At 46.0% G+C, this 23759-nt stretch overlaps 1 protein-coding gene across 1 annotated transcript in view; it reads right to left on the bottom strand.

Annotated features, from left to right (window-relative positions):
• PINX1 (PIN2 (TERF1) interacting telomerase inhibitor 1) overlaps positions 1-18686 on the bottom strand; it is a 154995-nt gene extending 136309 nt beyond the window's left edge. Inside the window, exons 1-5 of the mRNA XM_075338836.1 lie at positions 18574-18686; positions 17242-17351; positions 13925-14017; positions 8787-8865; positions 433-525 (exon numbers count right to left, since the gene is read on the bottom strand). Coding sequence (XP_075194951.1) covers positions 433-525; positions 8787-8865; positions 13925-14017; positions 17242-17351; positions 18574-18592 — 394 coding nt within the window. The 5' untranslated portion in view covers positions 18593-18686. The remainder of the gene's footprint in view (positions 1-432; positions 526-8786; positions 8866-13924; positions 14018-17241; positions 17352-18573) is intronic.
• Positions 18687-23759: the final 5073 nt, after the last annotated feature.

The raw sequence follows: 23759 nt of genomic DNA, 5'->3' as shown, positions 1-23759 counted from the left end.
GGTATTATATCACCGCCTGACACCAGGAGAGCGCCCCCTGCCTCCTAACACCGGTATTATATCACTGCCTGACACCAGGAGAGCGCCCCCTGCCTCCTAACACCAGTATTACATCCCCGCCTGACACCAGGAGGGCGCCCCCTGCCTCCTAACACCAGTATTACATCCCCGCCTGACACCAGGAGGGCGCCCCCTGCCTCCTAACACCGGTATCACATCACCGCCTGACACCAGGAGAGCGCCCCCTGCCTCCTAACACCGGTATTACATCACCGCCTGACAATAGGAGAGCAATGTGACCAATAGAAAACATGATGAAATACCTTGTTATACAATGCCATAACATATTAAAGAGGCTGTAAGAGACCAGACAGAGGTACAAAGCCCACGCCCCTCGCCCCCCGGCACCAGGCGAACCCCCGCCACACTCACCTTTGGCAAATTTCATGTAGTGCACTCTCTTCTTGGAGGACTTAGACTTTTCTTCCAAACTAAAGGACTTCTTGTTCTCATTATCAGAAGATGCTAAAGAAAAAAAATATAAATTATATTATAAAAATATGGAATTTTTTTAGTTTTTTTATTACTTTTTACATTTCACTTTTTAATAACTGCTTCAGATAAATTATTTTTTTCCTCTTCAAGTTTCATTACAGGTAAATTATTCAGGAGAGAAAATATAAAATATATCTTTATATATTAAGTGTTGGCCCCCATGAAATTGTTCCAGAAAATGAAGTATTTCTCCCTGAAAGCAGGGCTGTGGAGTCGGTAAGCCAAACCTTCGACTCCGACTCCGACTCCGACTCCTCAAATTCTCTTGCACCGACTCCGACTCCGGCTCCGACTCCGACTCCGACTCCGACTCCGACTCCGACTCCTACATATATTGCTTATAGTTAGGTGAAAAATTTATTGTAGTACATGAATATGTGTATGTGAACATCAGACATTTAATAATTTTTATGATACAATAATCAAGATATTTGGATAGAACATAAAATATATTTATTGGAATACAACTTTAAAACACAAAAAACTGTAATAAATTGTAAATATGTAATACACTATGTAATATACAGTAGATTACATATATATCTTGTGTGTGTATATACACTGTGTGTATATATATATATATATATATATATATATATATATATATATATATATATATATATATATATATATATATATATATATTACATATTTACAATTTATTAGTTTTTTGTGTTCTAAAGTTGTATTCCAATAAATATTTTATGTTCTGTCCAAATATCTTGATTATTGTATCATAAAAACAATTAAATGTCTGATGTTCACATTGTACTACAATAAATGTTTCACTTAAATATAAGCATTATACTAAATGTTATTATTTAGTAAAATATTCAGCACATTCTGCATTGCACTCCTGTCCCCAATTTATTATATATTTTAGGAGTCGGAGTCGGTGCATTTTATACCGACTCCGACTCCGACTCCGACTCCACCAAAATGAGCTCCGACTCCGACTCCACGACTCCGACTCCGACTCCACAGCCCTGCCTGAAAGTTATTACAATTACACACTTTTATTTCCAGACTCATCGCTGACACTTCAGGACTCTCCAGGGCTTTGTTTCCATCTATTTTTAAGACTCCTTGAAGTGTTTGGGGTCATTGTCCTGCTGAAGGACCCCTGAACTAGGATGCATCTCCAGCTTTCTGACACTGGGAACTACATTGCCACCGAGAATCCTTTGGTAATCTTCAGATTTCATGATTACTAGTACACAGTCAAGGCCCCCAGTGCCAGAGGCAGCAAAACAACCCCAGAACATCTCTGACCTCCACCACGTGTGACTGTAGGTATTGTGTTCTTTTCTTTGTAGCCTCATTCAGTTTTCAGTAAACAGTAGAATGAGGTGTTTAACCTAGAAGCTCTATCTTGGCCTTATTTGTCTAAAAGACACTTTCCCAGAAGGATTTTGGTTACTCACGTACATTTTGGCAAACTGCATTCTACCTTTTTTTATGTCTGTAGAAACAAAAGTTCCAGGCGGCACACAATCCAAGGTGCACGTGTCCAAGGAAGACATCCACAGTATAACTAATATAAAGGACCGGCACTCCAAATCTTCTGGAAAAATTTTGTACTTTATTCCATCATATCATACAGGCGTATGTCTGTGTCAGCAGTGGGGTCCTCCTGGGTCTCCTCCATAGCGTTTCATTGCATTCAGATGTGGATGGATAATTCGCACTGACAATGATGCACCCTGAGCCTGCAGGACAGCTTGAATTTGATTGGGGCTTATTCACTATCCAGAATATCTTGTGTTGCAAATTTTGATCAATTTTCCTCTGCCGTCCACATCCAGGGAGATTAGCTACAGTGTCATGGGTTGTAAGCATCTTAATTTTGTTGCACATTGTAGACAAAGAAACATCAAGATCTCTGGAGAAGGACTTGTAACCTTGAGATTGTTGATATTTTTCAACAATTTTGGTTCTCAAGTCCTGAGAAAGTTCTCTTCTTTTTCTGTTCACCATGCCAAGTGTGACACACACACAGACACACAATGCAAAGACTGAGTCAACTTCTCTCCTTTTTATTTGGTTTCAGGTGTGATTGTCATATTGCCAACAACTGTTACTTTGTCTCTGACTTGTTTGGACACCTCCTCGGCCTTCCCGGCGTCGTTTGGACACCTCCTCGGCCTTCGCGGCGTCGCTTGGACACCTCCTCGGCCTTCGCGGCGTCGCTTGGACACCTCGGCCTTCGCGGCGTCGCTTGGACACCTCCTCGGCCTTCGCGGCGTCGCTTGGACACCTCCTCGGCCTTCGCGGCGTCGCTTGGACACCTCCTCGGCCTTCGCGGCGTCGCTTGGACACCTCCTCGGCCTTCGCGGCGTCGCTTGGACACCTCCTCGGCCTTCGCGGCGTCGTTTGGACACCTCCTCGGCCTTCGCGGCGTCGTTTGGACACCTCCTCGGCCTTCGCGGCGTCGTTTGGACACCTCCTCGGCCTTCGCGGCGTCGTTTGGACACCTCCTCGGCCTTCGCGGCGTCGTTTGGACACCTCCTCGGCCTTCGCGGCGTCGTTTGGACACCTCCTCGGCCTTCGCGGCGTCGTTTGGACACCTCCTCGGCCTTCGCGGCGTCGTTTGGACACCTCCTCGGCGTCGTTTGGACACCTCCTCGGCCTTCGCGGCGTCGTTTGGACACCTCCTCGGCCTTCGCGGCGTCGTTTGGACACCTCCTCGGCCTTCGCGGCGTCGTTTGGACACCTCCTCGGCCTTCGCGGCGTCGTTTGGACACCTCCTCGGCCTTCGCGGCGTCGTTTGGACACCTCCTCGGCCTTCGCGGCGTCGTTTGGACACCTCCTCGGCCTTCGCGGCGTCGTTTGGACACCTCCTCGGTCTTCATGGTGTTGTTTGGAGATCTCCTCGGCCTTCATGGTGTCGTTTGGAGATCTCCTCGGTCTTCATGGTGTTGTTTGGAGATCTCCTCGGTCTTCATGGTGTTGTTTGGAGATCTCCTCGGTCTTCATGGTGATGTTTGGAGATCTCCTCGGTCTTCATGGTGATGTTTGGAGATCTCCTCGGTCTTCATGGTGATGTTTGGAGATCTCCTCGGTCTTCATGGTGATGTTTGGAGATCTCCTCGGTCTTCATGGTGTTGTTTGGAGATCTCCTCGGTCTTCATGGTGTTGTTTGGAGATCTCCTCGGTCTTCATGGTATTGTTTGGAGATCTCCTCGGTCTTCATGGTGTTGTTTGGAGATCTCCTCGGTCTTCATGGTGGTGTTTGGAGATCTCCTCGGTCTTCATGGTGTTGTTTGGAGATCTCCTCGGTCTTCATGGTATTGTTTGGAGGTCTTCATGGTGTTGTTTGGTTAGTGGAGCCTCTTGTTTAATGGCATTGCAGCCTCAATGGGCCTTTCAGAGAAGGTGTGTATATACTGACTGACCCTGGGATACTTACATTGCACTCAGGTGGCCTTCCTCTAACTAATCATGTGACTTCTGAAAGTAATTGCACCAGAACATTTTAGGGTCTTCATAGCAAAATGAGTGAATACATATTTACATGGCAATATTTATTAATTTTCTTTTTGCCTATATTTTTCTCACTTCATTTCCCCAACAGTCTATTTATTGCCGATACATCACACACAAAAGCAGAATGCAAAAATATTTCAACACAAGTTGTAATGTATCAAAACAGGTAAAAAGCCAAGGGGGGGGGGGAATACTTTCACAAGGCACTGTAGATATTAAGAAGTGGCTACAAGAGGTAATGGGACTAAAATCTCAACAAAACCCTTTAAATTGCTACTGGGTCTATTCCCTCCATTAGGATGGGAGAGAAAGGGTTAATGCCTCACATCTGCACTCCCAGTAGTCCTCCAGTAATCCAACCTTGTGTCACCTGTTAGCAAATATACAGGAACAAACACATCAAATATGTGCACAGGATTTATCCAGGGTCAGAGGCAGCTATAAAAATCTAATGAAGAATTTCACAGCCCTCTCTGGGACCTTAATGGTTAGGTTTGTACAGGACCACAGAATCTGCGGGTGATATATACAGTATATAGAATTGTAAGGGAGAAAGTGCAGTCACAACTTACTGCTAATGAAATGTGCAACAATGCTGCCACCATGTGGCCAATATCAGGTATGGCACATTGTACACTATAGCTATAAATCACAGAAGCAAAACTGACCCAACACAGGTAAATCTAATGTTACAGCACATTTCAGACATCAAATCTCCCCAGCGAACTCTGTACAGCAGGGGGCAGCAGGGGACTGTAGATGCGATCCCTGCTGAATTGTGAATGCAGCTCTGCACCCTAACAGACTAACAAAAAATGTAATGTATGACCACAGTGACTGCACCAGCAGAATAGTGAGTGCAGCTCTGGAGTATAATACAGCAGGTAACTCAGGATCAGTACAGGATCAGTGTACACAGTGATTGCACCAGCAGAATAGTGAGTGCAGCTCTGGAGTATAATACAGGAGGTAACTCAGGATCACTAATGTAATGTATGTACAGTGACTGCACCAGCAGAATAGTGAGTGCAGCTCTGGAGTATAATACAGGAGGTAACTCAGGATCAGTAATGTAATGTATGTACACAGTGACTGCTCCAGCAGAATAGTGAGTGCAGCTCTGGAGTATAATACAGGAGGTAACTCAGGATCAGTACAGGCTCAGTAATGTAATGTATGTACACAGTGACTGCACCAGCAGAATAGTGAGTGCAGCTCTGGAGTATAATACAGGAGGTAACTCAGGATCAGTAATGTAATGTATGTACACAGTGACTGCACCAGCAGAATAGTGAGTGCAGCTCTGGAGTATAATACAGGAGGTAACTCAGGATCAGTAATGTAATGTATGTACACAGTGACTGCACCAGCAGAATAGTGAGTGCAGCTCTGGAGTATAATACAGGATGTATCTTAGGATCAGTAATGTAATGTATGTACACAGTGATTGCACCAGCAGAATAGTGAGTGCAGCTCTGGAGTATATACAGGATGTAACTCAGGATCAGTAATGTAATGTATGTACACAGTGATTGCACCAGCAGAATAGTGAGTGCAGCTCTGGAGTATAATACAGGAGGTAACTCAGGATCAGTAATGTAATGTATGTACACAGTGACTGCACCAGCAGAATAGTGAGTGCAGCTCTGGAGTATAATACAGGAGGTAACTCAGGATCAGTAATGTAATGTATGTACACAGTGACTGCACCAGCAGAATAGTGAGTGCAGCTCTGGAGTATAATACAGGAGGTAACTCAGGATCAGTAATGTAATGTATGTACACAGTGACTGCACCAGCAGAATAGTGAGTGCAGCTCTGGAGTATTATACAGGAGGTAACTCAGGATCAGTACAGGATATGTAATGTATGTACACAGTGACTGCACCAGCAGAATAGTGAGTGCAGCTCTGGAGTATAATACAGGAGGTAACTCAGGATCAGTAATGTAATGTATGTACACAGTGACTGCACCTGCAGAATAGTGAGTGCAGCTCTGGAGTATAATACAGGAGGTAACTCAGGATCAGTAATGTAATGTAATGTATGTACACAGTGACCGCACCAGCAGAATAGTGAGTGCAGCTCTGGTGTATAATACAGGAGGTAACTCAGGATCAGTAATGTAATGTACGTACACAGTGATTGCACCAGCAGAATAGTGAGTGCAGCTCTGGAGTATAATACAGGATGTATCTTAGGATCAGTAATGTAATGTATGTACACAGTGACTGCACCAGCAGAATAGTGAGTGCAGCTCTGGAGTATAATACAGGAGGTAACTCAGGATCAGTAATGTAATGTATGTACATAGTGATTGCACCAGCAGAATAGTGAGTGCAGCTCTGGAGTATAATACAGGAGGTAACTCAGGATCAGTAATGTAATGTATGTACACAGTGACTGCACCAGCAGAATAGTGAGTGCAGCTCTGGAGTATTATACAGGAGGTAACTCAGGATCAGTACAGGATATGTAATGTATGTACACAGTGACTGCACCAGCAGAATAGTGAGTGCAGCTCTGGAGTATAATACAGGAGGTAACTCAGGATCAGTAATGTAATGTATGTACATAGTGATTGCACCAGCAGAATAGTGAGTGCAGCTCTGGAGTATAATACAGGAGGTAACTCAGGATCAGTAATGTAATGTATGTACACAGTGACTGCACCAGCAGAATAGTGAGTGCAGCTCTGGAGTATAATACAGGAGGTAACTCAGGATCAGTAATGTAATGTATGTACATAGTGATTGCACCAGCAGAATAGTGAGTGCAGCTCTGGAGTATAATATAGGAGGTAACTCAGGATCAGTAATGTAATGTATGTACACAGTGACTGCACCAGCAGAATAGTGAGTGCAGCTCTGGAGTATAATACAGGAGGTAACTCAGGATCAGTAATGTAATGTATGTACATAGTGATTGCACCAGCAGAATAGTGAGTGCAGCTCTGGAGTATAATACAGGAGGTAACTCAGGATCAGTAATGTAATGTATGTACACAGTGACTGCACCAGCAGAATAGTGAGTGCAGCTCTGGAGTATAATACAGGAGGTAACTCAGGATCAGTAATGTAATGTATGTACATAGTGATTGCACCAGCAGAATAGTGAGTGCAGCTCTGGAGTATAATATAGGAGGTAACTCAGGATCAGTAATGTAATGTATGTACACAGTGACTGCACCAGCAGAATAGTGAGTGCAGCTCTGGAGTATAATACAGGAGGTAACTCAGGATCAGTAATGTAATGTATGTACACAGTGACTGCACCAGCAGAATAGTGAGTGCAGCTCTGGAGTATAATATAGGAGGTAACTCAGGATCAGTAATGTAATGTATGTACACAGTGACTGCACCAGCAGAATAGTGATTGCAGCAGATACAAGAGAGATACCAAATGGACAATATGTTTCTGTTTTAGCCCGGTCCGTTTGCATGAGGTTCTGTTCTGTCTTGGAGACTTCTCTATACCTGTAGTTTTCTGGAAATTTACAGCGCACGGATGATCTCACAAATACCAAAAATAAAAATGTGCAGCCTCCCAACAACTGAGTCTGTACAATATCCGGCAGATGTCGGCTGTGTTAGCATCTGCCTGTAGCTGCTGCAGTTTGCGCCATTCATTGCAGACCAACCATTGAACCATCGCTGTCAATCTCTGACGGCAGCAGTTAAATGATGCGATCAAATAGTACTGATGTCTTATTGTATCAGTAGAGGACCTGCTAAAGGCCCCCATGGCTGCCATATTCCCCCCCCCCCCCCCACTGTAAAACGAAATTTTGCCTATATCCTGCAGTATTTAGAACAAGTAATAATCACAGGTTCAAGTCCCCTACGGAGTAAGAACAAAAACAAAACACAAAACACAACCACTCCTCCTGAGAAAAAAAAGGCAACAACAACTCCTGCAAAATAAAAAAAAAAAAACCAAACAAAACAACTTTTGTGAAAAAAACCCAAAACACAACCACTCTTCCTGGGGAAAAAAACCCAAGACACAACCACTTCTCCTGGGAAAAAAACCCACAACTCCTCCAGGGGAAAAAAAAACCAAGACACAACCACTTCTCCTGGGAAAAAAACCTAACAAAACAAAACAACTCCTCCTGGGAAAAAAACCCAACAAAACAAAACAAAACAACTCCTCCTGGGAAAAAAACCCAACAAAACAAAACAACTCCTCCTGGGAAAAAACCCTAAGACACAATAACTCCTTCTGCGAAAAAAAATCCCACAATTCCTCCTGGGAAAAAAAATCCAAAACACAACAACTCCTCCTGGGGAAAAAAGAAAATACAACTCCTCCTGGGAAAAAAAACCCCACAACAACTCCTCCTGGGAAAAAAAAAGAAAATTAAACTCCTCCTGGAAAAAAAACCCCACAACAACTTCTCCTGGGAAAAAAAACCCACAACTCCTCCTGGGAAAAATAACCCCACAACTCCTCCTGGGAAAAAAAAACCAAAACAAAATACAACAACAACTTCTGCGAAAAAAAAAACCCTAAATAAGACAACTCCTCCTGGGAAAAAAACAAAACACAACAACTTCTGGGAAGGGAAAAAAAAATAAAAATAAAAAAAAAAAAAAAAAAACAACCACATGATTATGTTGCATCAAAAAATAAATAAATAAATAAAAAAAAAAACACAACAGTTATGGCTTTATGAAGGGAAAACAAACAGAATTTGGCCTCATTGCAAGGTGATCCCATCCACTCCGAGTTGTGGGGCTTACCTGCACTACCAGTACCGTGGCAGTCGTTCAGCTCTGCCAGCAGCTGGTTAAAATCATCTTGATGGGCGATCCAGTTATCCTGCAATTATAGAGGAAAAATGTAGAGAATGAGTCACCAGTGAATCAGTCAGTGAGCTCGTTCTGGTCTGAAACTCTTCATCCCTTATCTCCTGAGCAATCTTCCAAGCTGATTTATGGCCAAATCATAGATTTACTTTCACCTGATGCCGCATCATCTTAGAAGATGGGAACTTATACACAGACTTGAGGGATTCCTGCTCTCTTCTCTCTTTGTGGTCAATGTTGAGGAGCGGCAGCAGCATGGAGGACAATGTACAGCAGCACTGAGCGGTGTAGATGTGAATCCAGCTCTGGGATTTCACCTTGCTCCTCTTTTCTTTCCCTCTCCAAAGACTTTAATAGGCAGCTATAATCTGACCCCCCACTTTGCCGTCAGCTTTTCAGAGTCAACGATGACTACAGCGTTGAGGAAAAGTGGCTCATAGGTGGAGAAAGCAGCAGATTTCTTTACTAAGTTACATTATAAACTTTTTTCTTACCATCATCTATGCTGATTTCTTACCAGATTAAGACTGAACTTTCATTGGGTCACGATTTTTCATACAAGATGGGTAACAGATCGGAGAGATCAGGGTTAGGGCTACAGACAGGGAACTCATTCTGCACATGACATTTTTCAACAAAAGTCTTTTGCAAAAATGATGTTGTGCTCTAATTGTTCACCACTGTCTAGCTCTCTGCTGTCAGTGACCGGGAACAGTCACCTTTACATCCATACGATGAAAAACCTGTACAGACCCAACATCTACAGCTGAGGCTTTACCATTGTCTGCAGCGTCCTAAATCAGCAGCACCGACCCCTCTCCTGTCCTCACAGCTTGTCACAATGTACAGTCATGGCCAAAAGTATTGGCACCCTTGAAACTGTTCCAGAAAATGAAGTATTTCTCCCGGAAAATTATCGAAATTACACAGATGTTTAATTCCTTTTTGTGTATTGGAACAACAAAAAAAAAAAATAAATAAATAAATAAATAAAATAAAAAAAATATTATATATATAATTATATTATAAAGTGTGTGTGTGTGTATATATGTATTATAAATATATATATATATATATATATAGATATATATATATATATATATAAAAAATATAATATATATATATATAGTTAGGTCCAGAAATATTTGGACAGTGACACAAGTTTTGTTATTTTAGCTGTTTACAAAAACATGTTCAGAAATACAATTATATATATAATATGGGCTGAAAGTGCACACTCCCAGCTGCAATATGAGAGTTTTCACATCCAAATCGGAGAAAGGGTTTAGGAATCATAGCTCTGTAATGCATAGCCTCCTCTTTTTCAAGGGACCAAAAGTAATTGGACAAGGGACTCTAAGGGCTGCAATTAACTCTGAAGGCGTCTCCCTCGTTAACCTGTAATCAATGAAGTAGTTAAAAGGTCTGGGGTTGATTACAGGTGTGTGGTTTTGCATTTGGAAGCTGTTGCTGTGACCAGACAACATGCGGTCTAAGGAACTCTCAATTGAGGGGAAGCAGAACATCCTGAGGCTGAAAAAAAAAAAAATCCATCAGAGAGATAGCAGACATGCTTGGAGTAGCAAAATCAACAGTCGGGTACATTCTGAGAAAAAAGGAATTGACTGGTGAGCTTGGGAACTCAAAAAGGCCTGGGCGTCCACGGATGACAACAGTGGTGGATGATCGCCGCATACTTTCTTTGGTGAAGAAGAACCCGTTCACAACATCAACTGAAGTCCAGAACACTCTCAGTGAAGTAGGTGTATCTGTCTCTAAGTCAGCAGTAAAGAGAAGACTCCATGAAAGTAAATACAAAGGGTTCACATCTAGATGCAAACCATTCATCAATTCCAAAAATAGACAGGCGAGAGTTACATTTGCTGAAAAACACCTCATGAAGCCGGCTCAGTTCTGGAAAAGTATTCTATAGACAGATGAGACCAAGATCAACCTGTACCAGAATGATGGGAAGAAAAAAGTTTGGAGAAGAAAGGGAACGGCACATGATCCAAGGCACACCACATCCTCTGTAAAACATGGTGGAGGCAACGTGATGGCATGGGCATGCATGGCTTTCAATGGCACTGGGTCACTTGTGTTTATTGATGACATAACAGCAGACAAGAGTAGCCGGATGAATTCTGAAGTGTACCGGGATATACTTTCAGCCCAGATTCAGCCAAATGCCGCAAAGTTGATCGGACGGCGCTTCATAGTACAGATGGACAATGACCCCAAGCATACAGCCAAAGCTACCCAGGAGTTCATGAGTGCAAAAAAGTGGAACATTCTGCAATGGCCAAGTCAATCACCAGATCTTAACCCAATTGAGCATGGATTTCACTTGCTCAAATCCAGACTTAAGACAGAAAGACCCACAAACAAGCAAGACCTGAAGGCTGCGGCTGTAAAGACCTGGCAAAGCATTAAGAAGGAGGAAACCCAGCGTTTGGTGATGTCCATGGGTTCCAGACTTAAGGCAGTGATTGCCTCCAAAGGATTCGCAACAAAATATTGAAAATAAAAATATTTTTTTTTGGGTTTGGTTTATTTGTCCAATTACTTTTGACCTCCTAAAATGTGGAGTGTTTGTAAAGAAATGTGACAATTCCTACAATTTCTATCAGATATTTTTGTTCAAACCTTCAAATTTAACGTTACAATCTGCACTTGAATTCTGTTGTAGAGGTTTCATTTCAAAATCCAATGTGGTGGCATGCAGAGCCCAACTCGCGAAAATTGTGTCACTGTCCAAAGATTTCTGGACCTAACTGTAATATATATATATATATATATATATATATATAAAATCACATACATATATTACATACATATACACACACACACACACACACACACATATATATTTGGTTGCCTCCTTTACTCTTTGGAATATATAACTTTGGAATATATAACTTCCATCCGTCGCCTCCTATACCCGTCCACAAGCTTCTTCCTCCTCTCACCCGGAATCTCGAACTCTTCTTTATAAACGACTCCAGATCTCTCATATCTGAAGACGTCTTCTCAACTTGCAACAGCAATTTTAAGTTCTCTCCACAGGTGTCAATGGGATTTAGATTCGGACTCATTGTGGCCACTTCAGAACTCTCCAGTGCTCTGTTTACATCCATTTCTGGGGCTTCTTGAAGCCACTGTCCTGCTAGAAGACCCATTACCTAAAACGCACTCTTTCTGACACTGGGCTCTACATTGCCACCCAGAATCCTTTGGTAATCTTCAGATTTCATGATGTCTTGCCACAGTCAAGGCCGCCAGAGCCAGATGCAGCAGAACACCCCCACAACATCCCTGACTTCCACCATGTGTGACTGTAGGTGCTGTGCCCTTTTCTTTGTAGGCCTCTTTTGGTTTTCGGTAAACAGTAGAATGATGTGCTTTACCAAGAAGCTTTATCTTGGACTCATCTGTCCATAAGACGCTTTCCAGAAGGATTTGGTTACTCATGTGCATTTTGGCAAATTGCAGTCTAGCTTTTTTATGTCTCTGTGTCAGCAGTGGGGTCATCCTGGGTCTCCTCCATAGCATTTCATTTCATTCAGATGTGGACGGGTAGTTTGCTCTGATACTGATGCCTCCTGACCTTTAGGACAGCTTGATTTTCTTGTCAAATTGAATGCTCTTATCCATCATCCAGATTATCCTGTATTGCAACCTTTCATCATTTTTTTCTGCCGTCCACGTCCAGGAAGATTAGCTACAGTGCCATGGGTTGTAAACTTCTTGATTATGTTGTGCACCATGGACAAAGGAACATCAAGATCTCTGGAGATCATTCTTGATATTTTTAACAATTTTGGTTGTGAAATCCTCAGGTAGTTCCCTTCTCCTCTCATTGTTATCCCTGCTTAGTGTGGCACACACAGACACACAACGCAAAGATTGAGTCAACTTCTCCCCTTTTTCTCTGATTTCAGGTGTGATTTTCATATTGCCCACACCTGTTACTTGCCACAAGTGAGTTTGAATGAGCATCACATGCTTGAAACAAAAGTTGTTTGCCCACAATTTTGGAAACGTGGCAACATTTTTTTTTGTCCGGGCCATTTTTGGGGTTGAGTGTGAAATTACGTACAATTTGCGTTTTTTTTTTTTCCTGTTTGTTGCAACAAACACAAAGGAAATAAAATATGTGTATGATAAAGTGTAATTGCAATAATGTTCAAGCAGAAATACTTCATTTTCAAAAACAATTACAAAAGGTTCCGACTCTTGGCCATGACTGTATCGGTGACGGTAAAATATCAGTCTGGCGTCTGGGCTGATTACTTTGGAGATAATGGTTAAAAACCAGCCCCTGAGATTTAAAGCTAAGGTTGAGCAAAAATATTGCTGGACCCTGGTCTTGCGGTTATGCCGGTAGTCTGTAGCCACCAAAACAAACCATTGCAAACCCTTTATTACGTGCGGCCTCTCCGGCACCTCTTCTTATTATTAAAGGGAACACCTGTCATCGGATGTTTCTAATACTCACCTAAAGGTCGGTGCGGAGCAGACTGATCGGATGGGTGTCTCCGTTCTCCGGGTCCGCGCCTCCTCTTTCGGCCATCTTTGTCCTCCTTCTGAAGCTAGTGTGGATGACACGTTCTACGTCCTCTACACTAGCCGGCATTGAGGTCCTGCGCAGGCGCACTACAATACTTTGATCTGCCCCAGTAAGAGCAGATCAAAGTGCGCCTGCGCGGGACCTCAATGCCGGCTAGTGTAGAGGACGTAGAACGTGTCATCCAAACTAGCTTCAGAAGGAGGACAAAGATGGCCGAAAGAGGAGGCGCCGGTACCGGAGACACGCATCTGACCAGTCTGCTCCTCACCTTCCGTTAGAGGAGTATTATAAACATCCGGTCACAGGTTCCCTTTAAGCCTGGAGTAATCATTCTTGTAGTAAGATGCACATATAGACTTCTACTCAGAAGCAGCGCCGGGGAGGTCGGCAAGCAGGAGGCCGTTCACGGGGCTCTGGTCTGGAGGCTACAGGTTACCGATGTGGCCTCTGGAAGAGTCTGTCAAACCTTTACCGTCCATTCGAGCTCCTCTCGGGTCAGTACCTCGTGATTGCTGGTCGCTCCGAGTCCCAGCGTGTTGTTCTTGACTTGCACCTTGACGTGTTCGGTGGATCCCTGCTCCTGAGCACCGAGTCCCTGCAAATCAAGCACAGAGGTCATTAGCGAAAAGCTGTTCTGTCACAGATTTTCATGCAGCAAGGTGCAAAAGTGTCGGCCATTTCTGAAGATTGGGTCTTGTGAGAAGGAAGCTCTAAACCTCCTCGCTTCTTACCCCACGGCTAAAGTGTAAGACCCTGTTTTGTCTGTTTATACAATGTGGACACGTTAGATACATCGAGGTCAGTGTCCATAAGAATGGAGATAGCGGAGGTGACGTGATATACGCTCCGTCTCTGGCTGTCCCCCGGCTGCAGGTAGTAGGACATCTTACCAGTACCTGCACTGCACAGGTTCAGCTCCTGCGCAGAAGTGGACAGAACCGGGAGAAGAGGTTACATGGACAGCGCCACATCAAACCCATGGACACAGAGTTCCTTGAAATTTAGTGGTAAGAAATGGTAAGAAATGGCGGGTTTTGAAGTTCCTAGCACAAAATACAATGGGTAACGGCACCTCAAAAATCTGAGCAGAAAGTGGCCGATCCTTCTAATGTATCAGGCCTGCAAACAGGAATTGGGCCGGGTCACATACGTCAGTTCTGGCAGATACTTCTCCATCATGTGATCCCATCAGGAGGCGTCTGATTGACTCTAAATTTATTTAGCAGTTTGACAACGACCCCCAACATTCAGCCAATGTCATTAAGAATGAGGAGTCCTGGAAATGATGGTCCGGCCCCACAAAAACAGAAGCATCCGCACAAGCCTCATGCACAGAAGATCGGGGGTCAGGGCTCTAAGATGTTGGGAACAACCTCCTGCTGATATCCTTCATACACAAGAGACGAGAAGTGAGGAAGGCGATGGGCGGTCACTAAATACTGCGGATGGAGGAGACGAGCGGTCACTGAATACTGAGGACGGAGAAGAAGGGCGGTCACTGAATACTGAGGACGGAGGAGACGGGCGGTCACTGAATACTAAGGACAGAGGAGACGGGCGGTCACTGAATACTAAGGACAGAGGAGACGGGCGGTTACTGAATACTGAGGAGGGAGGAGACGGGCGGTCACTGAATACTGAGGAGGGAGGAGACGGGCGGTCACTGAATACTGAGGAGGGAGGAGACGGGCGGTCACTGAATACTGAGGAGGGAGGAGACGGGCGGTCACTGAATACTGAGGAGGGAGGAGACGGGCGGTCACTGAATACTGAGGACGGAGGAGACGGGCGGTCACTGAATACTGAGGACGGAGGAGACGGGCGGTCACTGAATACTGAGGACGAAGGAGACGGGCGGTCACTGAATACTGAGGACGAAGGAGACGGGCGGTCACTGAATACTGAGGACGAAGGAGACGGGCGGTCACTGAATACTGAGGACGAAGGAGACGGGCGGTCACTGAATACTGAGGACGAAGGAGACGGGCGGTCACTGAATACTGAGGACGAAGGAGACGGGCGGTCACTGAATACTGAGGACGAAGGAGACGGGCGGTCACTGAATACTGAGGACGAAGGAGACGGGCGGTCACTGAATACTGAGGACGAAGGAGACGGGCGGTCACTAAATACTGAGGACGAAGGAGACGGGCGGTCACTGAATACTGAGGACGAAGGAGACGGGCGGTCACTGAATACTGAGGACGAAGGAGACGGGCGGTCACTGAATACTGAGGACGAAGGAGACGGGCGGTCACTGAATACTGAGGACGAAGGAGACGGGCGGTCACTAAATACTGAGGACGAAGGAGATGGGCGGTCACTGAATACTGAGGACGAAGGAGACGGGCGGTCACTGAATACTGAAGACGGAGGAGACGGGCGGTCACTGAATACTGAGGACGGAGGAGACGGGCGGTCACTGAATACTGAGGACGGAGGAGACGGACAGTCACTGAATACTGAGGACGGAGGAGACGGACAGTCACTGAATACTGAGGACGGAGGGGACGGGCGGTCACTGAATACTGAGGATGGAGGGAGACGGGCAGTCACTGAATACTGAGGACGGAGGAGACGGGCGGTCACTGAATACTGAGGACGGAGGGGACGGGCGGTCACTGAATACTGAGGATGGAGGGAGACGGGCAGTCACTGAATACTGAGGACGGAGGGGACGGGCGGTCACTGAATACTGAGGACGGAGGAGACGGACAGTCACTGAATACTGAGGACGGAGGGGACGGGCGGTCACTGAATACTGAGGATGGAGGGAGACGGGCAGTCACTGAATACTGATGGGATTTAGATTTCTAGTTTGTACATTCACTTTGCAATTTATTAATTGTTAAAAATAAACTATTAAGACTTCTACTTTTCAAAGCCTCTCACATTACGGCACAGTTTTCCGCAGCTGACAAACTTGACAAGAGCTGTGTATATAAATACAATATTTTTTGGGTGATGGCTATGCAATAAAATGTATTTCATACAATATAATTAAATCTTTTTGATGGCGTGTTATTTTTCATTATATTTTAAACTAAATTTTATATATTTTCACACACATGGATGGAAGCTCCAATGGGACCAATGGGACCGGGGAGAGGAATGCAGTGTGAAAGTGGCCTTATATTTCATGTTCAGTTTGCACCTGTTCACATTTGTCTGTTAGGAAGTGCCGTCAGTTTTCTCATTTTGATGTGCATCTAACATGTAATGCATTATATAACTTTATAATTACTGATTTTTTTCTTGCACAGGGACCTCAGTAACAGAAGAATGCAAAGTTCTCACGGAGTGTTATGTATCTGACAAAACAGAAGACAGAAGCGATGATAAATGGCTGCTGTCTTCTCCACGGAGTCAGGGGACGGCTTTGTCTGACAGTCGGAAACCCAACCTGCTCAGGGTTGGTGCAGGAACATCAATGCTAAAAAAACGTAGTACTCCCCTTACAAGCAATGTAAAGGCAAGGCACGGGTCTAAGGAGTTAAAGGAATATTCCCGTCTTAGAATATTAGCATATAATCCTTGGTATAAGTGACATCTTGCAGATTGCTGGTGGTCAACCACCAATCCTACAGACGAGGCTCTTGTTAGAAGAGGGTTATGGCCACTGCTCCATTCATTGTGTACGGGACTAAAAGAAAGAGTGCAGCAATCGTCTATCTCCAGCAATGCCCTAGACAATGGAGCGCCCACCAGAATAACTGGGGGTCTCAGCAGTGGTTAGGTGATAACTTGCTAGGATGAGGGGGGTGACCTTTAACATAAACTTCTCAGGAGCCCTCTAGGAGAAGACCTCCGGAGCCACACCTTGCCCTTAGACCAGCCCATCTTCTCCAGCATCTTCTGTCCAAACTTGGATTCATCTTTACTCCACGTGCTGTTTCTTGGATCCGCCGACCACTTCTGCTTCCTGCGAGCTGCAAGAAATAAGCAATGCAAACGTAAGAAATGCAGATGAACACGACTGACGCCCTTAAAGGGAACCTGTCATCTAATACATATCAACCCTGGGCAGCAAGAATCATTTACCGGCTGTATTATCCCAGCCAGGCATGTGTCACTGAAACACTGTGGCACTTTATAGAAAACACGCTTGTAATAGCCACTGGGGACCGTCCGCAGCCAATCCGGAGCCCGCCGGCCGTCCGCAGCCAATCCGGAGCCCGCCGGCCGTCCGCAGCCAATCCGGAGCCCGCCGGCCGTCCGCAGCCAATCCGGAGCCGCCGGCCGTCCGCAGCCAATCCGGAGCCCGCCGGCCGTCCGCAGCCAATCCGGAGCCCGCCGGCCATCCGCAGCCAATCCGGAGCCCACCGCCAATCCGGAGCCCGCCGCCCGTCCGCAGCCAATCCGGAGCCCACCGCCCGTCCGCAGCCAATCCGGAGCCCACCGCCCGTCCGCAGCCAATCCGGAGCCCACCGCCCGTCCGCAGCCAATCCGGAACCCACCGCCCGTCCGCAGCCAATCCGGAGCCCACCGCCCACCCGCAGCCAATCCGGAGCCCACCGCCCACCCGCAGCCAATCCGGAGCCCACCGCCCGTCCGCAGCCAATCGGAGCCCACCAACCATCCGCAGCCAATCGGCCCCCACTAACTGTTTGCAGCCAATCAAAGCTCACCATCCGTCCGCAGCCAATACAAGCCCACCGACCGTCCGCAGCCAATCCAAGCCAACCGACCGTCCGCAGCCAATCCAAGCCAACCGACCGTCCGCAGCCAATCCAAGCCAACCGACCGTCCGCAGCCAATCAAAGCTCACCATCCATCTGCAGCCAACTGGCATCCACTGATGGCTGCAGCCTTCATATTCTGATCCAGTCAGTAACGGTGACACGACTTTCTCAGATCCCCGCCATTCTTTATGCTTCCTTTTGGACTTGTCTGACTGCTGCAGCCAATCACTGGTGGCAGCGGTGAGCAGCACATCACAGTGACAGTCAGTGAGGTCATACAGAGCCTGGCAGGGGATCTGGGTAGCTTTTAAACAGCAGTCTCTGAGGGTCTGTTACAATGTATCAGTTTGGGCATCGTCCACACATTGTATCCACCTCTGGGGGTGACATTATCAAAACAGTGCGAGGATAAAACGTGGAGCTTCTCCCCAGTGAGGAGTAAACGTCGTATGGTGAGGAGGACACTTACGTTCTGCCAGCATCGCCATTATTTGGGCAGTCACTATATCCCGGTGCTCCAGGCAGTCAATGTGGAGAATAGATCAGCTAGTCGCAAGGCAGTGACGTCACACGAAAAAAACTAACAACACGGCAGTATAATGCCTAACACTCTATCTGTCCTATCTGTCCTCTATGCAGGAGCCATTTTGTTGTAGTCCACACCTCAAGCGTAAAGCGAGGTAATACGGGCGCCGGGAGGAGGAGCTAAAGGAGGCCGGACTGATGACGTCACAGGGCGCTCCACGGAGCACATGTAGTAGTGTGCGGTGCGATGTCTTGTCAGTCCCGGATCAATCCTTATAAGGGAGAGCCTTATTACTACTACTATTCTTGGTGACCAATCAGAGTTTAGCTTTCGTTTTCTAGCTTACTGTGGAAAAATGAAAGCTGCTCCGTGATTGGTTGCTATGGGCAACTTTTTTCTTGAGGCATTGTACGAGTGTTGCCATGGCAAATTGTGCAATAAAAAAAAAAAATCACAATAGGAAGTTTCTATTTCAGATGCAGTTTCCATTATTAATTTCAATGTCTTATATTTTTAATGTCAATCTAAAAAGATGGTGTATTTTGAGCATTTGGGTCTTTTCTTGGTTTTAAAACTCAGAAAAAAGTGAATACAGACTCGTTTACACAAAGTTCATTGTCAAAATGGAGCAAATCTACAATTTGCTCCTGACAGACGACAAATATATATATTTTTTCTGGTTGTAGAGGTCAAAATGTGTGAAATTTGACCAAGTATTCTCTCCAAATTAGTAAAATACCCAATCCAGAGGTGTGCCAATTTGTGTGTGATTTACTCCCCCTCCCCGGGTCCAGTGCTGGGTTGCTGCTCCTGGTGTCTATTATGGTCAGCAGTGCTGATGTCACGTCGACAATGTAGCAGCCAATCAGAGAGCTCAGCCGCTTATGCCGTCAACTCGGTTAGAGCCGCTGAGGCCACTGATTGGCTGTGGTCACATGATGTCAGTGCAGCAGATAATAGCAGACACCAGGAGCAGCGGCGGGAACTCAGCACTGGACGGACCAGTTTTGTTTTTAAAGCAAATGTCATCCATGAGACAGACAATTTCCAAAGCTGGAAAATAACTTGGGGTTGTCCACTACTTTTACATTTTTTGGCTTTTCCTTAGAGGTACTTTGCACACTGCGACATTGCTAGCCGATGCTAGTGATGCCGAGCGCGATAGTCCCCGCCCCGTCGCACATGCGATATCTTGTGATAGTTGCCGTAGCGAACATTATCGCTACGGCAGCTTCACACGCACTTACCTGCCCTGCGACATCGCTCTGGCCGGCGACCCGCCTCCTTCCTAAGGGGGCGGATCGTGCGGCGTCACAGCGAGGTCAAAGCGGAGGGGCGGAGATGAGCGGGATGTAAACATCTTGGCCACCTCCTTCCTTCCGCATTGCCGGTGGAAGCAGGTAAGGAGATGTTCCTTGTTCCTGTGGCTTCATACACAGCGATGTGCGCTGCCGCAGGAACGAGGAACAACATCGTATCTCCTATTGGTGCGTCATTATGAAAATGACCGACACTACACAGATCACCGATTTACGACGCTTTTGCGATCGTTTATCGGCGCATCTAGACTTTACACGTTGCGACGTCGTTACCGGTGCGGGATGTGCGTCACTTTCGATTTGACCCCGACGATATCGCAGTAGCGATGTCGCAACGTGCAAAGTACCCCTTAGGATAGGTCATCAATGTCTGATTGGCTGGGGTCCGATACTCTGCACACCTACTGATCAGGTGTTATCGGTGCAGGCGGCGGCAGTAGGCATCTGGAAATGCTCAGTTCCAGAGCTGCTGTGACCTCTAATAGCGGCCGCGTCCGGGTCCTGCAGATCCGCCTCCAATTCAGGTCAATAGACCCAACTGTGGCCACTATCAGAAGACAGAGCAGCTCCGAAACTCAGCGTTTCTGTCCTCCTGCTGCTGCTGCCGGCACCGAAATCAGCTGATCGGTGGGGGTGCAGAGTGTTGGGCCCCGGCCAATCTGACATTGATGACCTATCCGAAGGACAGGCCATCACTGTAAAAGTACTGGACAACCATTTTAAACAATCGGCCAAATTTCGTTCATTTTTCTCTTCTTCCAACAGTCGTGGCTTTTTATTTTTCCATTGACTTTTTGCAGAACAGGTTGTGGTTGTCAATGACAACATTAATTTTACCATGTAAAGTACTGAAAAAAAAATAATAATATATATTTCCGGTGAAATGGTAAAAAAATAAAAGGGAAGTCCGCCATTGTTTTTTAGGTTTTGTTTTTATAGGTCCTTGTTCAGTAATATATGGAGATAAGGTATGCACACCAGTGACTATGCAAGTGGAATACATGAAATAGCAGAAACTGCTGTGTGAATACTGTGCTGTTTCTATTTGTCTTAGTTAAAACTGTTATTTAATGTTTTTCATGCCTGTCTCTGCTGCCATCTACTGGTCAGACTTTTCAGCTCCTCTGTTTCTTTTGCCCAGCCCATGGGAGTGTCTGATGACCCTCTTGCATCACATCCTGGTGTGTTCATTCCAAACCAGAGTTTGTGAGAACAACATCCCTTACTGGATTGGAGCTACTAGGAGCAAAGTCTTCTGACCACGTAGTAGCTACAGAGGCAAGCATCGCTGGAGAATTACAATGCCAAGTACTTGGATCCCTGCACTCTGCATGTCCTAACCTTTGGAGAAAATAAACCACCATTGTTTCATCTCAGCATGTGCATGTTTCACTCTGGAGCGCTCTGGTCCTGTCTGCCCCACCTATAGGAAAAACGAAGGTAAGACTCTCACAACCTCTCACAACTACGCACCTTCCATCGCCTTTAAGTGGGGACAGAACAGCCAGAAGACTGATTAAGAGCTCAATACCCCAGCTACAGATCCCTAAGAGCCCTGTAACTTCCCATGTAATCTGCCTAGCAACAAGCCTTGTGCACTAGTCTGCCTGCACAGTGCATGCCTGGACAAGCCTAAGGGGAAGCTCTCCCATCTGCCACGTCCTGTGTCACCTCTGCTTGCATTGTAAAGGGACAGTTTATGCACCTGCTGTTTCTCTCTTGCTATACTCCTTCTATAGACTTGCAGTACATTATACCCCATTACTGCACATTGCTGGACTGCGAACCCCAAGTTTTGCTAAAGACACCTTGGGAATCTCATCAGGGAGTCCTTGCAGAGCTGCACAACGATTTTTGGACACCTATTCAAAAGTCAAGTTTCTTAAAGAGACATTACACCTTAAATCAAAATGGCCGAAAAAGACCTTGGACAGTTCCCCACTGCTGAAACAGAGCAAATACAATCTGATACTGTCCATTATGAAGCCCAGGAGGCAGAGCCCACACTTTCAGCAGACCAAGTTGTCCGACCGAAGCGCTCTTCCAAACCCACGATAAAAGCCACTGAAAACTATCACACTATGAAAGATGAGCTATGTGAACACCTGGAAGAACAGTGGGAACGAGTCACCTATTACATGTCAAGACTTGAATCCTCATCAGGTGATGCCGCATGCTTACAAGCCGCTCTGGAACGGCTGAACACAGCTCATGAAAGATACAAGAGACTGTCAACAAGGTACATTACCTTTCTAAAAGACTCTAAAATTGATGAAGCTCTTTCAGACCTGAGCAAGGCAGAAGAGGTAGACAAGGAAAGAGATACCAAGGTGCAAGATGCCATAGACAAGGCCGAACACCGTATCTCTCACCAGCAAGAAACCAGATCACACCGATCAACCTCATCTAGACGTTCCTCTCGGTCATCCGGGTCATCATCCTCAAGAAGCTCAGCCCTGAGCGACAGGATACTAAAGGCCCGCATAAGAGCAGAGGAATACAAGGTGAGACGTTCCTTCATAGAAAGAGAAGTAGAGGAAGAAGCCAAAAGGACAGAAGCAGAAGCCCTTGCAAAAGCAGAAGCCGCTAAAGCAGAAGCCATTGCAAAAGAAGAAGCCGCTAAAGCGGAAGCCAAAAGGGCAGAAGCGGAGGCTCGGATAAAGATTCTTCGGTCACAGATGGAAGAGGAAGTTGTGCTAGCTAAAGTGAGACTACTTGAGCAAGCATTGATCCAAGGTCCTGATCCAGCCGACTCGCCACCACTGGAAGCAGACAATCCAGTTGATCGCACAAGAGACTATGTACTGAATCAGTTACCTGTAGCAACCCCGGTTTGCAGTACCGTCCAAGCCGACAACACCGAAACCTCCAACTTACCTCTACCAGTGCCAGTGCCATCTAAAGCACCCGAGCAAATTAATAACAGTCACCAAGAGGTGCCCTCTCAAACACAGTCACCACGGCAAGATGGCAACCAAGTGTTCCCTGACCCACTTCCACAGCTTAAGCAGCGGTCATCAGAATCTACAGAGGCTAAACCACAGCTCAACCCTGCAGCAACGTCATTTTACCCGGGAACATCTCATCCATTCACGCCAGGCAGCCCATACGCCCCAGGGGCATCACGAGTCGTCGTGGCAACAAGTGGTGAGAAATCAGATATGTCTGAGTTTGCCAGGTTCATGGTGAGCAGAGAGCTAATCAACACTAGTCTCACGAAATTTGATGATCGTGCAGAGAGCTACAGGGCCTGGAAAGCAACTTTCAAGGCAGCCATCGCCAATCTCAACTTCACTGCAGAACAGGAGCTCGACCTCCTGATCAAGTGGTTGGGCCCAGGCTCTACAAACCGTATCAAGAGCCTCAGAACCGTCTACGTGGGACAAGCAGAAGCAGGTCTCGCTGCTGCATGGCAGAAACTGGAACGCACCTTTGGCAGCGCAGAAGCAATAGAGAAAGCCCTATTCAAGAGACTGCAGGACATCCCAAAGATCAACCTTAAAGAAGTCCACAAGCTTCAAGACCTAAGTGATCTGCTCATGGAGCTGGAGCTCGCCAAAAGAGATCCTCGTCTGTCTGGGCTGTGCTACCTGGATACAGCCCATGGAGTGAACCCAATCGTGGTGAAGCTGCCATACAGTCTGCAGGAGAAATGGGCAACGTCAGTCTCAAGGTACAAAAGAATGCATGACGTCACCTTTCCCCCATTTATTCAGTTCTGCAAGTTCATCGACGAGCAGGCCCAGATGAGGAACGACCCCAGCCTCGACTTCCTAGAGTTCAACACTTCGGCAGCTGCAACATCATCAT

The sequence above is a fragment of the Anomaloglossus baeobatrachus genome, chromosome 3 (genome assembly GCF_048569485.1).
Source record: "Anomaloglossus baeobatrachus isolate aAnoBae1 chromosome 3, aAnoBae1.hap1, whole genome shotgun sequence".
In the NCBI taxonomy this organism is placed as follows: domain Eukaryota; kingdom Metazoa; phylum Chordata; class Amphibia; order Anura; family Aromobatidae; genus Anomaloglossus; species Anomaloglossus baeobatrachus.
The sequence above is the reverse complement of the archived record's forward strand: the minus strand, read 5'-3'. Positions and strand labels throughout refer to the sequence as shown.